The sequence below is a fragment of the Echeneis naucrates genome, chromosome 16 (genome assembly GCF_900963305.1).
Source record: "Echeneis naucrates chromosome 16, fEcheNa1.1, whole genome shotgun sequence".
In the NCBI taxonomy this organism is placed as follows: domain Eukaryota; kingdom Metazoa; phylum Chordata; class Actinopteri; order Carangiformes; family Echeneidae; genus Echeneis; species Echeneis naucrates.
In genome coordinates, this window is record NC_042526.1 from 24,283,769 (window position 1) to 24,300,528 (window position 16,760).

Here is a 16,760-nt window from a genome sequence, read left to right on the forward strand (position 1 = left end):
TAGCTTAATTAACGAAACCGAGTGAATCCAGGTACTTCCACAAGTCTATATTATTTTGATTCAGCCAACTTTTGTTTGGCCAGTTGAGTCCCATGATTACTAAGGGAAGGAATGACTTATATCTCCATTTCCTGGCCTTCACTTTTGTGCCTGCACAGCAACCTCAAAAGAACTTTTTTAACTCTTAGATCAGATGGAGTGGTATCTTCCAGATTTACTCAGGTCAGAAGTCTGTTGGGGCCAGAGATCATTTGTTGTTCTAACTGGGCAATGTGTTGCCAGCTTTGAGAGGTGACTGGGGATTCAGGATCATCTCCCAGACTCCCAGACACAGACTCAGTCTGCTGTCTGTATACATCAGTGAAACATATTAATTGAACAGCTGAAGAAACATACAGGGTGTAATGTCGTTACCCAGGAAGGGTGTGTGTTTGTGCGTCTGTGTGCAGTACATATGTGCGCATGTGTCTGCAAAACACACATCTTTGTGTATCAGTCTGCCTGTCTCTGTCTCAGTTTGTGTGTCTCAGTCTCTGTCTCAGTGTACGTGCAGGACTGGTGTTGAAATTGTTCTAGACAGCCACAGGAGATTGTGCCGGTCCTCCAGCTGCCCTGCTGGTTTTTTCAAGGTTTTTTATAGAGGCAGCTTCTCAACACCCCAGTGCAAATGTTCTGGAGCTTTATCCTCAGGGGTAGAGTTACGCATACATACACCAACACACACACACATGTTTATGTTCACGTGTCTGCAACACTAGCACATACACACACACACACACACCACACATACACACATACATACACACATACTGGGTGGATATTCACAGTCAATTTAAGTCCATCACTCTCACAGCTGCACAACAGACAAGCCCGAGGAGGACAAACGGTTTCAGTGTGTGTGTGACGTATACACAGGACGTGCTTTGGATTTCCTCTGTCCCCACCTCTTAATGACAATCTGTCTGCTGCTCTCCTCTCTCTGCTGTCTGTCCGACTGACTGACTGTGTGAAAACTGATTGACTGTTTGTCTCCGTCTCTCTGACTGACTGACTGTCTTTTTGTTTGACCGTTTGTCAGAGTGTCTTGCCACCTTATTGACAGTTTGTCTGACAGACTGACTGACTGACCGTCTGTCTTTGTGGTACAGCACCAGGGCAAATCAGAATGACGGCCCCATCAAGCTCGTCTGGCGGTTTGGACGTTCTCCTCTCTGCTCTGCAGGTAAGACCTGGGTGTTGAGCACAAAGTGGCTGAGCTTTTTAATTTTAAGTGTTTAGTTAGCAGAGCTTTTTCTCTGTTATATAAATCAGGATAACTCTTGTATAGTTGCATCATAAACAGATTTCTGTGCTGAATTGAAGCACATGAACAGTGAGCCTGTGATTTGAGCTGGTAGAGTTATTAATGATGAGACCACAGAATTCAGATTTAGTCATGTTTCACTGGAGATTAGGGATCTGTTCATTCAGGTTTATATTTCACAGTTGGCTCTGACACTTGACCTTTAACATTATCGCAAACCAGAGTGGACAAGCTCGCATGTCGAGGTTCAAATACTAAATTGGGCCCACCCTGAGGGACAATGCTCCCACACAGGCATTGTGCTGCTGTTTCAGACTCAGTCCCAGTCAGGGATGCAGAGACTCCTCACAAAACTGTTCCGAGCAACTGTGGCCCCACCAACCGGAGTTCAGTCAGGATCTGATTGAGCTCTGTCCCTATCCAAAACAGGTCCAGGGGAGGGTTAGGTTCATTGTGATAATGTAATGATAACAATAATAATAATATAATACTGCACATTGACAAAGCCTCTCAAAGAGCAATGAGCTGTGCCTTTTAGGGGGGTTCATGCAGGCAGCTAGAGCATGACTCTCCTTTTGCAACAAGTCATATAGAATAACCTGCTACCATTGGCTGACTTCTCTTGCTTCACTGCGTGCATGCATGGGTTAGGTGGATAATGCGATCATGGTGACAGGCCTGAAAGCCATACTGTGAGTGCTTAGACACAGTCAGTGCCTAGGCACTGGTTAAAGAAACAGAGATGTGTTTTTCATCAGGTGATGTGTTATTTTCAAGAGAACACTGACTTTTGGGACCATCATGTAATTTGCTGGCTCAGGATCTCTGGCCAACTTCAGGTTTCTGCTATATCAAACATAGCACATGTGCATCAAACCTGATCCGCATTGCGTACACTGTGGATCAGGTTCACATAATCTGGTTTGTGGTTGAAACAGGAGCTTTGGGAGGTGGTGACATAAAAAAATAACATGGACACAATCTTTAGGTGCTCGTTCAGAGATTGGCAGGAAGCTGTGGCTGCAGTGAGGGGATGTGATCTCAGACTCAACACACTGAGGTCTGACCTCCATGCTCCATGCGGAGCTGGAAGAGGCTTCAACTACTGGTGCTGCTTGTTACCCAGCTAAAGTCACTGGGTTTACTGAGGGAAAAACCACTCAACCCCACTGAATATCAAGTAAATATCAGTAAGAAACAGTAAAGTCCACCAAAGTCAGGTAAACACTAAACCCAGTAAAGCTCAGAAAAGCTCAGTAATGCTCAGTAATTTGTTTTGTTGATTAGTTTCTGCTGTGGCAGTTACAAGCCTTACTGGAGTTCACATAAAAAACATTAATAAAAACAAATACTGAAATACATACAAAATTAGAAAAACACTGACACCTTGCTAGTCCAACCAGTCCTGGAAACAGATGAGTGACTCTTTACTAAATTATTAAAAGAGACCCAACAGATCCCCCGATGACCAAGCACGGTGGCAAGGTGGCAAGGAAAAACTTCCTCCAAATGTGTTGGTATAGTTGAAAATGAAAGGAGAGTTAAATGGGGATTCCTGGCAACGCACTCTCCACCCAAGAGCACCAAAGATAAGAAACTAAAACTTTAATTTTGGATTTGACAGTTCATGGTCAACAACATAAAAAGCTGCACTAAAGTCATGCATCACAGTGCCTATGTTTTTTTTTTTTGTCCATTTTTGTCATATGGAATTAGTTGGCTAGCTTGGTATGCATGCTGGAATCATGTGTGCTTGAAAAAATAATCTTGTATTTGATTAAAGAGTGCTGGTAGCATTTGGCACCAGTACAGCTTTTTTTTTTTTTTTTCTTTGGGTAATGGAATGACTCTTGATATTTTCCATTACCCAGGCTAGTCTGAACCGGTCATTAACATTAATTGGAAATGGAACATATAGGTGCAGAAATATATCTTAGTGAAACCTTTTGTAATGTACTGTATTGTATTGACTTCTGCTTTCCCTACAACTAACAGCCAAAAGCTTCAATTAGAGACAAAATTATGAGTTAAATTTGTTTGTTTTATTAATGAAACTATGAGCATGTTCAGTTTTCACCATCCAAACCTAGGTTCTCCACCAGCATGGATCTGATTTTCTTTTCAGATGACTCCCACAGTTCTTTTTCATCCTACTTATCACCCAAGACAGTGTTGTTTGTTTTTGAGAGATTATCTATGAATCAGTCAATCAATTAATCTTACTAACTTTTTCCTTTAATCTTGACATTTTAATGTTGATATCAGCCCCCATATTTTAGTGTCACTGTCTTTTTATTTACGAGCAGATCATTGAGAAGAAGACATCTGAAAATTGCAAGCTTGATTCCATATCCTGCACGTCTTTAAATCCATTCAGCCAATCTCTTATTTCTCTGTTCAACAATAACATGAGCAGAGGATTTCAGATTCTCCTGCTGCTGATGTAGGATCGATTATGTCAAAGTCCCTCTGTTGACCTATCAATAGTGACGTTATGCCCCCTGTATGATGCCCACAGCTTCTCTTTGTGATGGACAATTTTTTTTTTTTTCTTGACATAATGGTGCTTAGCTTGATAACAGAGTCCTTGAGGTCACTTCTGGTGCTGGAGCCAGATAGTCAATGCTGTGGAGGCCCAATGGTGGCTCGCACTGCTGTGCCTGATAGTAGCTTCCCAGTAAACCCCAATTAATAAGTCTAGTAAAATCCAGTAAATTCCAACATATTTACTCCAGTACACTCAAGTTGGACCAGGTGATCCAGAGTCCTGCAGTGTCCTGCAGAGACCATAGACTGACTGACCTAGTCAGACTGTTGTTTGACTTGTGCTCAGCACTAGTCTCTTGTTACCGTAGCGAAACACTGTTTGTTTCTGTTTGTTTGCACCACCAGGCTATTTCTATCCTGCAGCGAGTCGGGAGGTCTTCTCTTTATACAACACACCTTAATGGAGGGGGTTGCCCCAGCAGCACGTTTTTGTTGAAACTGCAGAATATAATCAGCTTTGACTGAGGCTGTACCTTTAGAGCACATTCACAAGGAGACCATGACACCTCTATTCTGTGAACCTAGCAAACCCCCATTGTAGATTTGTGCAACTTGTCTGATGAGAACCAAAGAGCAGGTCCAAGATCAGTTGGTGAGGTAAACCCTTTCTATGGGTATCCTTGCAGAGTGAAGGGGACGTGGAGAGCAGCCGAAACATCCTCAACATCCTGGATGACCTGCTGTCAGCTGGTGAGCTGGGGGGTTCCATATCTAATCCATCACTGATTGATCACTGACCTAATTCTGCTCTATCATTACTCTGTCACTGATATATTACTGATCTATAACGGATCCCCGCCCCCCCTGAGCCTGGTTCTGCTCGAGGTTTCTGCCTTTTAAAGGAAGTTTTTCCTGCTCATCGGGGGATCTGTTGGGTCTCTTTAAATAAATTTATAAAGAGTTTGGTCTAGACCTGCTCTGTATGTAAAGTGCCTTGATGTAACTTTGTTATGATTTGGCGCTATACATAAATATAAATCTGATTTGATTTGATTTGATTTGATTAATCTATCACCTGTCTATAAATCATTGATGATCTATTACCACTCTATCAGTGACCTATAACTCACTTATTACTGCTCTGTCAGTAATCAATCACTGATTGTGTATGTGTATGCTGAACCACACACACTAATTTTTTGAAGCATTGTTTTGCTTTGCTCTTTGCTTTGGAATCCAGGCTCAGAACGGCGAATCCAGCACATGATCAGCAGAGGAGGAAGTGAGGCCCTGCTGATGGCTCTGGTCAATATGGGCCACAGCGTCTGCCCCAACTATAGCATCCTTCTGCCACTGCTGCACCTACTTGCTAAGGTTGGACACCGAGGTGAGACCCCACCACTTTATGAGGATCAACACATTGATGCCAGGTAGTCTATCAAGTGAAGTGGTCAACTCGATCCAAGACTAGAGCCTGAACTAGTTATACTATATCATCCACCCGGGGCCTTATTTATAAACACTGCATACACACAAAGTGGGACTTAAAACTTCTGTACGTCACTTCTATGCAAAAGTTGTGATCTATAAAAAAAAACAGATTTGACAGGAAAATGTGCACACCCCTACAGAAACTTTGACACGTGTACACACAGTTTGGAGGAAAAGGGGAATTGGTGACAGACTGCACGGTGGTGAACTGAAGTGAGATTGAAAAAAATGAACAGCGGGAAGAACAATCATGTTTTTATTATGGTCCTTCACACATAAAATTTCAGCCAGTATCATGCGTTAGAGCCATGTCATCAGAATCACTTGATTCAACTGTGTTATTTTGCGGTGGACTCAGTAGGTGTTTTGGAAACATCTCCTAGTAAATTAAGCATTTTCAGGCAGTAAATCCACTGAAAAGCATGTTTTTAGCAGTTTGGGAAGAGATTTCAGTAACTGAGGTCCTTTTTCTTGACATGTGAAAAACTTACTGTACATGGTCAATTGCTTGTCAGGTTGTTGATTTCTTGTATCATCTCCTTTTGTAGCTGCAGGACTTGGTGAGCTCCAAACTGCTCGCAGGTGTATCAGTGGTGGACATGATTTTTGTGTGCATTGGCATCAGGTCACCCCCCCAGTTAAACCCAAATGCTGGTTAAGCTAAGCTAACGTGCTGTGCCTAAAGGGATAAAAAAAATTTTGCTTTTATATCAGACAACTTTTTTCTTTATTTCTGGCACCATGTGCTCCCTCCCCTTGATGGTTTTCACAGCTGCAGCAACCTGTTGCCACTTTGCTTCCTTTAGTTGGAGATTCTGGTGCTGTGACCTCCAAACAGGATGGTTTTCCAGGTATGCACCTCAAAAACAAGCGTCAGAAGCATCCACTTCTGTCTCAGAAATTTTTTTTTTTTTTTTTTTACCCTTTCTTCCTGCATTTCGCCATCGTTTCCAAGAAGACATAACACTTGTATCTCCGTCTTATTTTATATATACAGGCCTCATTCATTAGGTGCTTTGCATTGACCATTTATGGTTAAAAATGGGAGTGTACAGGGTGTGACATGAAGCCATTCATTTTAAATCTGATGAATTTGACCTTATCTTTGGGTTATGTACCTCAGACTCTTAAGACCACAGTCATCAAACCACAACTTAAAAAAACACATCTTGATCCAGATGTTTTGGCAAACTATAGACCCATATCAAACCTTCCATTTATCTCTAAAATCATTGAGAAAGCTGTAGTAAAACAATTACACGACCATCTGGATGGGAACGGTTTGTTTGAAGAGTTTCAGTCAGGATTTAGAGCCCATCATAGCACAGAAACAGCGCTGGTTAAAGTCTCCAATGACATTCTAATGGCCTCAGACAATGGATCAGCCTCCATACTTCTCCTTCTAGATCTTAGTGCTGCATTGGACACCATAGATCATAATAATTTACAACAGAGACTGGAACATGAAATTGGAATTAAAGGAACTGCACTAAGATGGTTCCAATCCTACTTATCAGATAGACATCAGTTTGTTCATGTTAACAACAGCTCCTCCTCATGTACTGTAGTCAGTCATGGAGTCCCACAGGGTTCAGTACTTGGACCAATCCTCTTTACGCTTTATCTGCTTCCTCTCAACAACATTATGAGGAAACACAGGATCAACTTTCACTGTTATGCAGACGACATTCAGCTGTTCTTATCAATGAAGCCAAATGAAGTCAGTCAGATAGTCAAACTGCAGACATCAGGGCAGCTTTCTTCCACCTGAGAAACATTAGGAAAATCAGAAACATCATTTCTCAGGATGATGCAGAAAAACTAGTCATTTGTAACTTCTAGGCTGGACTACTGTAACTCATTACTATCTGGATGTCCAAACAAATCTCTGGGCAATATCTGACCCTGGGCAACAATTTAAGTCTTTGCAATTGAATAACTAGCGCTAGCTCCTAGTGCCCTAGTTTATCATGATATGCGTCATTACAATCCATGTGAATTTAAACATAAGACGAGGCATTGATAAAATCGTGGTTTAATAGACATATGACAGATTATGTCAAAGTCCTAAAAGGAAACATTGCATGGTCATTAGTGTTACAACTCACTGCAGGTTATCTTCTCAACACACACAGGTTATCCGCCCTGCCTCTATAGTAGGACTCATGTTTCGTGCTCTCGGGCTGCATGTTTTGTAAACCAGGAGGCACCACTCACCAGTCAGAGACGAGATGCATGCAGGTTTGTGCTTGATTTTACTGGTTTGAGCCATTTACCATTTTTCCCATCTCCAAAGAAAATATGTTTGCGAAAAAAAAAAGATATACAATTTGAGGACTAAAGGATAGGATGAGCTTGAGTCCCCCTAAAAAAGGGCTAACCTTGCCACTGGGCCTCAGTGTGTTAAATCTTGATTCTGGGGCTCCACTGAAAAAGAAAGTAATGAAACAGAGGAGGCCAGCAATGTGATACACCTTGGCATTATCATCATCAATAAATTCATGCCTTAAAGTAAACATCATGAAAATTGGAAAGGCAGTGGCAGTCCAGTAATGCAGAATTTTATTTAGCCTGGAAAAAAAAGCTTAAAAACGTATAAAAAAGCTCTTTGCATTGCCAGAAGCTCCTACTATTTATAGATGATTGATTGAAGAAAACAAGAACAATCAAACATTTCTCTTCTACAGTCTGTCTGGAGTATTGTAGCTAGGCTGACAAAGTCATATCTCAGTGGAACCATTGATCCCTTTGGCTCTTAGCACTGATAATTTTATGGGCTTTTTTTACTAATACAATCATAACATTCAGAGCAAAACCTTAACAGCTTTTACCTACAATTGGCAAATGTCCACTAAAAATGCAGCAGCTTCCCAATCAACTGCAACACTTGCTTAGTATTTGAATGATTTTCACCTTTAAATCTCTCCAAGGTATTTTCTTAAGTCTCACCATCTTGTCACCATAAACTTGTCTTTTAGACATGATACCTTCCAGGCTATTTAACGATGTTTGTTGAACACTTAACATGTATATTCTCTATCTGATCATTGTGAGTTTATCTCTAGGTTGTGTGACCACAGCATTTCAAGATTGTTATTATATAACCTCTCGTCAAAAGACCTAATCTTGATCCAGAAGTTTTGGCTATTTATAGACCCATATATATTCCTTTCATTTCCAAAATTCTTGAAAAAACATCTGCAAAGAATGCATAGGAACAGCTTGTTTTAATAGTTTCAGTCAGGTTTTACAGTAAATCATAGCACAGTGCAAATCATAGCCTCATAAGAGTTACCAACAACATTCTGATTCCTTCAGACAACAGATTGGCCTCCATACTTATCTTGTTAGAACTCCCAGTAAATTAGGTGCCCTGTAAAATTCAAATGGAATTCAAAATCCTTCACCTAACATACAAAGCTCTCAGCGATGCATGGTATCTCTGAGAGATCATAATTCTTTATTGTCAAAGCAGCTCACTTCGTTCTCTGAGTGTAAGTTAACTTGTGGTTCCTAAAGTCTCTAACATTAAATTGGGGGGCAGATCTTTCAGTTATTGGGCTCCTCTTCTATGACACCAAGTCTCAGTATTGGTCTGGGGGTTGGACTCTGTTGCAGATCAGTGATTAGTGCTGTCACCCCACAATAAGAAGGCTGCTGGTTCAGTTCCCGGACCTGAGGCCTTTCTGTGCAGAGTGCATGTTCTCCCCGTGTCTCCTCGGGTTCCCTCTGGGTACTCAAGTTTCCTCCCACCATCCAAAGACGTGCATATTTGGGTTAATTGGTGACTAAATCATCTGAAGGCCTGAGTGTGAGTGTGAGTGGTTGTTGGTCTGTCTCCATGTGTTGGCCCTGTGATGAACTGGCGACCTGTCCAGGGTGTACCCTGGGCAACAGCTGGGATTTGCTTCAGCACCCCCATGACCAGAAAGGTGGTTGAAAATGAATCAATGAATGAATGATTTCTCCTTCTCTTCTTGTTCTCTCTCCACCCCTTTACCAAATCCCCCTCTCCTTACGTGTGTTTGCTCTCACTGTGCATCTCTCACATCCTCCGCTTCTCCGTCTGCCGCCACCATCTCTCCCTCTCTCAACCCAACCAGTCGAAGCAAATGGCTGCACTCCCTGAGCTGGTTTTGCCCGAGGTTTCTGCCTCTTAAAATAAGTTTTTCCTTGCCCCCTGTCATCAAGTGCTTGCTCTTGGAGGGATATGTGGGGTCCGTTTAACAACTCCATATCAAATTTGGTTTTAGAGATGCTCTATGTGTAAAATGCTTTGTTATGATTTGGCACTATAGAAATACATTTGATTTGATTTAAACTAGATGCACTATGATGTTGATAAGACCTGTCTGAAACGACTGTATATCTGTGACTTGAACCATTATCCTAAAAGAAGCAACCATGAGAAAGTGGTGGATGAGGTTTAGGTTGAACTTGGTCACAACAAAACTCAGAGAGACTGAGGTTCTCAGACCAGGCCTGACCAATCTGGACAGGTCCAGTCTTACTGGTCTCCACTGACCCAAGACTTGCTGATTTGAGTTGGTCTGTATAAACAGTCGGTCAGTGAGGTTCACCTGTTTTTATTGAACAGGCCAGTTTATGGCCACACTATTCCACATTGGAGGAAACACACTTGCTGTCAGGTAGCTGTGGAAGCATGTCCTGGAGTGAGAGGGGTTAAATGAATGGCAGTGAGCCAGTTATCATGAAATGGACAACTGTAATAATATAGTAATGACTGTCTAACTGTCTGTCTGACTGTCTCTCTGTCTTTCTGCCTGACTGACTGAATATCCGGCTGTCTGCCGGCCTGTCTGTGTCCAGACCGTCATATTGGTGTGAAGGCTCAGGAAGCTGGAGCTGTGCTGCTGGTTTTGAATCTGCTGAAACACAATCTCACTCATCCCAAGAGGGCGGCAGCCTGTCTTTGGGTCATCCAGGTGTTCTCCTCCTCAGGTACACACGCATACACATGCACACACATGCAAAAGTGGACTCACAGACTCATTCCTCTGTGTCTGTTTACAGTCTCTACAGCAAACCTGATTGGACAAAACCATGGACTAGATTTGACCTTCAGCCTCATTTCTCAGTTTACTACCAAACATATGCACACCATCAGGTATGTACCTGACCTCTCACAGATGACACTCACAGGACACTCCATCATTACAAATCAATCATCAACTCCCAGTTAGACTTGTAGCCATACCCAGGGCCAGCAAATGTGTAGATGAAAGACAGTTTATCAAGGTGGTGATCCTGGCTGAAGCACAGCATGCAGATCCCAGTCCCTGTACCAGAGACAGAGGACAGAAGACAGAAAGCATCCCCTGATTACTCAGTGTTCGCATTAGCTCCTCTCAGGTAGGAATCGTTTCTCTGGTAGCAAATGCTGCCTCCTGACATCCCAAGTGTTGTTGGAGTTGGATGCTGTATAGTGAGCTAAAAGTAAACTAATCTTTGTTTAACAGTTAGCTCACAGGGAGCCAACAGTCAGCCGAATTTTAGCTCATAGCTACTTAGCAGTAATCCTGTCCTTGGACTGAAGTCTATTATGGGCCTGCTTAGTTTCAAACACGCTACACCTCATCATCAGGACAATTTGAAGTGCTTAGTCTCTTCTGAGACTTAATGTTTGATCAACTGGCATATCATTTGATCACAAACACTTTTTGGCATCATGAGTTTGATACTACGTAGAGGTCATCAGCATAAAGGCCTGCATTGAAGCCTGAGGCTCTTCGGACCCAACAACCCTTAGAGCCAGAAAACCAGCCAGCTAAAAGGGGGGTTGGGCTTTGGGGCTTGTTTGAGTTTTTTCCTCTTCATCCAGTCAACCGATTGAACTATATGAAATAGACAATGGTCATAAAGATTAGTTTTAACCAATATTACACACATAACACTGCTTGATTTTCCTTCTTCCTCTCTCCACACACACACACGGTCACACTCAAGCTTTGAGACATCACACAGCAGCAGGTTGCTCTGTCAGCTTTGACGATTCTGAGTGCACAACATGCAGTCATGAGAGGAAATATTTCATAGTGGAGTAAGTTTCATTTCACAACAACATGACAAACGAGCCAACCAGTTTTGTCCAGTGTAATATGAGTTGAACAGAAAAAACAAACAAACGAAAAACACAGATTGGCTAGGGCCTAAATTCTAGGCCTATCAAGTTGTCTAATCGGTTGGTGACCAGCTCCATGATTACAACTCCTCTTCCTGTGCTCACCTTAGATCTCCTACAGCAGTCAGCCTGTAGGTTTTCTGTGCAGTTTCAGGTAGATAAGCTAAATTTTCTTATTATCTCAAGTACACAACAACACATGTCTTTTGTTTCAGTTGTAGATTTCCTGCGAAATCCATGATAGTCTACATCAAATCAGGGAAACCTAAAATCAACCTGCTGTCTCTATATTATCCTGAGCTTGAGTGTAGATTCTTGCTCTTCTACAAGCCACAAGTCCTGGCTCATGCGTCCTCTTTTACCAGTGTCTATCAGAACTGATGGCATTTGTCTCAAATAGCCTGCATCCTACAGTACACCCAGTACAGCATGCCAAGAACACCAAGAGTTCCAGCCTCTCTGGCTGGATTCATGCCAGGCATACCAGTCCCCGATGGACCATGAGAGCATGAGAACATGAAACTCCCCAGTGGTGTGAGGGCATCAGACAATCTGGCATCACTAATTTATAATCCACTGACTGTCTTCTGGAGCATTTTTGTGAAGATAATGGCTGTTACTTGCTCTAACACAATTAGAAGATTATGGAATTGCAGTTTTTTAAGGTAGACTTGGCAGGATTGGCAGCAGTGAAACCCTAACAGATACATTGGGTGGTAGAGGCAATGAGACATATCTGTCACAATGATTTATCCATTTATAGCTATGATATGCTATGATATATGATATGCCAGTTGGCAACTGGCCACACATTTAGAACAGTGAAGTCACTCAGACTGTTTAAAGCTGTACAAATAAATTCAGCCATCTATTCTCAGCTGTCAGCAGCAGTTAATCCCACACTCCTGTCTGTTCGAGTGAATGGCAATGTAGGACTTATATCATAGGGTTAGGGTCATTATCATTATCATTACAGATGTCACCGACCGTGAGGGTTGTTTAAATTTGATGGTTTTTATGTCAATATTTAAATGGTGGCTACTATCCTGTGTTGCTATGTCATGAACCATCATGATGCATTCTACACAAGTGAGACAACCATTCATTTCTTGATGTTATTGTAACTTATGACCACACTCATGAAAGTCTCACAATGGCAGAGCAAAATATTATTTCCTTCGATCCTGTTGTATTGAAGCCAGTCAGTCGAGCCTCATAGTGTGGGTGACCTCACAGTCTTTTGAGTATTGGCGAGCCTGATAACCACAATCAGACACATCATGTTCCAAAACTACTGCATCCTACAATAAATATGGTCTAAAACCATGTTTAAGCCTGAGTAGAGTTGAGCAACAACTCGCTCAGCAGCTAAGGGCGTGGCTAAGTGCAGGTCAGATGGATATTGGGGCCCTCTTTGGTCAGATGCTCTGGAAACTCACAGGACTGCAGACGCTTCAAGAGGCTAAAATGGAGACGCAACAGTACAGAATTGCTTTGTTTGTACACACCAGAGAATACACTCCAGCATCTGGAAGGGAGTATTGCCAAAGCGTCACTTTCCCTTTTGTGTCTTATATTGTTTGAGCCACGGTCTGCAACTTGCAGGAGAGAAAATACCATTTTCTCCCCTTTTTCTGCTTTGGATTACTTTTCTTTGCTTTTAGCTCATTTCTGGAGGTCCGATTATGTTCTTCTTTATTTTTTATTTATTTATTTGTTGTTGTTGTTGTTTTTTGTTTGGATCCAGAAAGGATCATAATGCAGCAGTGCCAATCTCCACCTTAGAAGGGCCACAGCAAGAGACAACGTCCTCCTTCACCAGGGTTGAACCAAATTAAGGGACTAATGGTTTCTGGGCAGAGCTATTACCTAGGATTTGTATCAATATGAGTGCCAGTAATAATTATCTGGTGTGAACGAGCTACCATGTTGATAAAGCAACCTATTAATATTTTGCTGTTTGTTTCTTGGACAAGTCAGCGTTGCTGTGTTAAGACACACAGACGAATTTCATCTGAACGTTGGGTCTGCAGACTTTTTGACCATAGCACTGCAGGGAGTGGACTATAACTTCACTGGTTAAATGACATGCACTTGGCCACCTCACAGAGCCTGCATCTAGTGCGCCGTGGTAAAAGAGAGAGGGTCTCGGTGTCCGTGGAATCATCTTTTCCTTTTTCCTGCTATCGCTCCCTCTCTTTATCTTTGCACCTACTTGTCCACACCTACACACTCACACTTGTTGGTTTTGAGTGCCTTGTGACTACCTGAGCACCACACACAACATGGGACAATTACAAAGCCAGTTATCAATTTGGTGGCAGTGTTACCTTGCTGTAAGGTAACCTTGCTGTTACCTCATCCTGGGCTGCCACTTTGTGTGTGTATATATGTGCATGTCGGAGCATGAAGTGCAAACACTGCAATTACCACTTACCAACGCACATAAACAAACACCCACATACAGACATACTTACCAACACACACACACTTCTATGCAAACCTGCACCTAAACTCACTCCCACCTTTATTTGCTCCGGACATTGAAGTTTGTAGTTCTAGTAATTGTTTGTTCGTTTCACAGTTTGTTCTTCAGCAGTATTGATTGTCCATCAATGTACTTGAAACATAAATACTTATTAAAGTGGTTGGCTTGTGTCTATTGTGGATGATTGTGTATTAATTGCTGGTTGACTGGGGTCAGTTCTCTGAATCACACCTTCCCCAACTTGGCTCATCATGATTCAAGCCAAAGCCTTGACTGTAGATACTGGTTCCAGGGTGGGGCCCTCTCATAAATTTGTATTAAGCTCGTTTTATCTCAGCAATTTCATCTAATCCTGGATAGCTCATTCTGGCGAATCCTACCTGTCCTTCTTGAGCACAACAGCATTATAGTTCAGATACCTAATCCTGAACTCATACCTGTTAACATCATTTCCCTCTTCCTGCGACCCCAGAGTCTTAAGGTCACTTGTCTATGGAGGGAGAGCCCATAAATAATTTGGCTGAGATTGACAGTTTTCTGTCCATTAGGACTGTAGACCTATTTGTTATCTTCTAATGTTTTATGGGACCTGGATGGCTCAGAGCAGTTTTAAAAGTACAGTCGTATGTTTGGTCCCTTTGTAGATGTGCATAAAAATGACAGTATCATATTTCCCATCCCAACACAGCATGGCTTCGCCTTGGTGCTAACAGCTACTGGGCTCAATACCTCTTGTCACCTTATTAGTGACACTTGGGTTCACTTGCTGCTGGTAATATTACACTGGGCACACACAAACAAACATGGTGTGTTAGTACAGCAATGATAAACTGTGTGAAGGAAGACTGAGATGTCACTTCCCTGTGACCCTTACGAATAAACAGTAGAAAATGAATGAGAGTAAGGTTAAAACAAGGGGATGTTCATCGAAAATTAAACTTGTCCTCAGTGACTTCAACTCTTCTTTCGGCTGAGGGTTCAGGCTTGTGTGTCCGGAGACTGACTCAGGGATGATGGAAAAATGTTCCAGAGTAAAATAGGCTCCACCACCCCCTTTAACACCCCATCGCCTCACTCTTTGTGCATTGTATGTTGCTCCTGTTTGTACTCTGTTTAATATAGGAAGTGTTTTATAATTTTGTGTATTACTGATCAGAGTTCAAGCTCTGAAGATGAGACATAGGCACCTTTCAGCGGACTGACCCTCGACAGCACCCATGTGGAAGACCATGATTATTTCACAGTATGATGACAACATCAATTATTGTTTACATATTCCCTTAGAATGTGTTTGTAGTTCTACTACAGAGGAAAAAAATGTCTCGTAGTATGATCAGACATAAGACTTAAGTCAAAGGAAGCTGTGGACAGGTGGTGAGAGTGAGGCTGTCTTATTGCTGGGGATATATTGTCCCTCCAGCAAGTTCTGGGTCCACCCTGAGGTTCCAGTTTCCCAGTTGGAAATGTACAGAAAGCCTCCAGAGGAAAATACTCAGGACAGGAACATAGCTCAACTGCAAAGTGCTGTCCACATCACTGCTGGACAAGCTGATGTTCATAACATGTCAGCACACAAAGGCAGATATTTTTGAACAACTCATATCAAGCACACACAGATATTGTGATTGTACGAGTTAGTGTACCACTGTCTCTTTTTGTCTCTTTCAGGGCAGCCATCAATGCATTTGCAGCTCTGCTATCCACAAGTAAGTTTTTCGCAGACTTCATTCACCAGCTGATGATGATGATGATTAGGGTTGAGCCAGATACTCGGCTGAAACAATTACTTGGTATGGATATAGCAATTTTGACGAGTACAAGTACCATACGAGTAATACAAGTTAATATTTGTGCTCGGGCTGAAGGAAAATCCTCCTCAGGATCCTGTGATAGGACAGAGTGCAACGTGTCATACTCCAAAAGCCACACCCAACGTAGGGGAAAGCAATTGCCAGCACAATTAAAAATACACTGTCCAGTAATTATCTTAAAACCTTATTTCTCCATGTCAGATGATCATTTTAACACATTAGCTGTACCGGAGAAAATAACGGTACAATGAAAAGCTCACATCTGTCGGTCTTTGTCATTGTCCCTTCATTTTTAAGGAGGAATGACCCCACTGAGCGGCCGGAGGTGACAAGCATCAGTATTTACAACTACCTGATGGAGGAAAGATCATCATTTAACCTAATAGAGATCAAAAGTTAGGCTACATCCACACTACTACATTATCATTTTAAAATAGCTTTTTATAACCCATATGTTTCAAATCTGCTCTGCTTTATAGGGTTATGCTGTAAAAACTTGCAACAGAAGCAGTGTTTGTGTGACGAGACAGGGCCGCATGCAGCCCGCGTCGCATTTCTCATTCTTGCTGTTTTTTCATGGGGTCAGGTTTTTTTCCTGTCGGTTTGGTGTTGTACAAATTAAGTTGAAAATAAAAATATATTCAGGCTTACAATAAATATAACAACTTTCGAACAACCCATGTTAATTTCAGGCTTAAAAATACTACTTTTGTACAAACCACACCCACTTCCGGTGTAAGTCCCGCCTCTTATGAGTATGAATATGGATACAGATAATGTAAATAGTTGAACAGTGGTGTACTCGCTCATCCCTAATGATGATATTGATTTACTGTGGTAGAAAATTTCCATATTTGTCAGCTGGAGCGTCTTTCGATCTCCTGCTATTCAAGACCTCTGTATATTTACATCTTTTTTAGCTGCAAACAATGTAATTTCTCTTTTATTAGGGTCTGATATCTCATCAGGAGGTCACACTCCTTATGTACCACTACAACTGGCTGTGTCTGTTCCTGTCCTTTCACATCACTACAGCCA

General features: G+C 42.0%; 1 protein-coding gene across 1 annotated transcript in view; it reads left to right on the forward strand.

Moving 5' to 3' along the window:
- The first annotated feature begins 1,039 nt into the window (after window positions 1–1,039).
- The window catches only part of agbl1 (AGBL carboxypeptidase 1), a 115,229-nt gene continuing 99,508 nt past the window's right edge, over window positions 1,040–16,760 (forward strand). Inside the window, exons 1-6 of the mRNA XM_029523189.1 lie at window positions 1,040–1,222; window positions 4,477–4,540; window positions 5,031–5,177; window positions 10,112–10,243; window positions 10,316–10,409; window positions 15,580–15,617. Coding sequence (XP_029379049.1) covers window positions 1,166–1,222; window positions 4,477–4,540; window positions 5,031–5,177; window positions 10,112–10,243; window positions 10,316–10,409; window positions 15,580–15,617 — 532 coding nt within the window. The 5' untranslated portion in view covers window positions 1,040–1,165. The remainder of the gene's footprint in view (window positions 1,223–4,476; window positions 4,541–5,030; window positions 5,178–10,111; window positions 10,244–10,315; window positions 10,410–15,579; window positions 15,618–16,760) is intronic.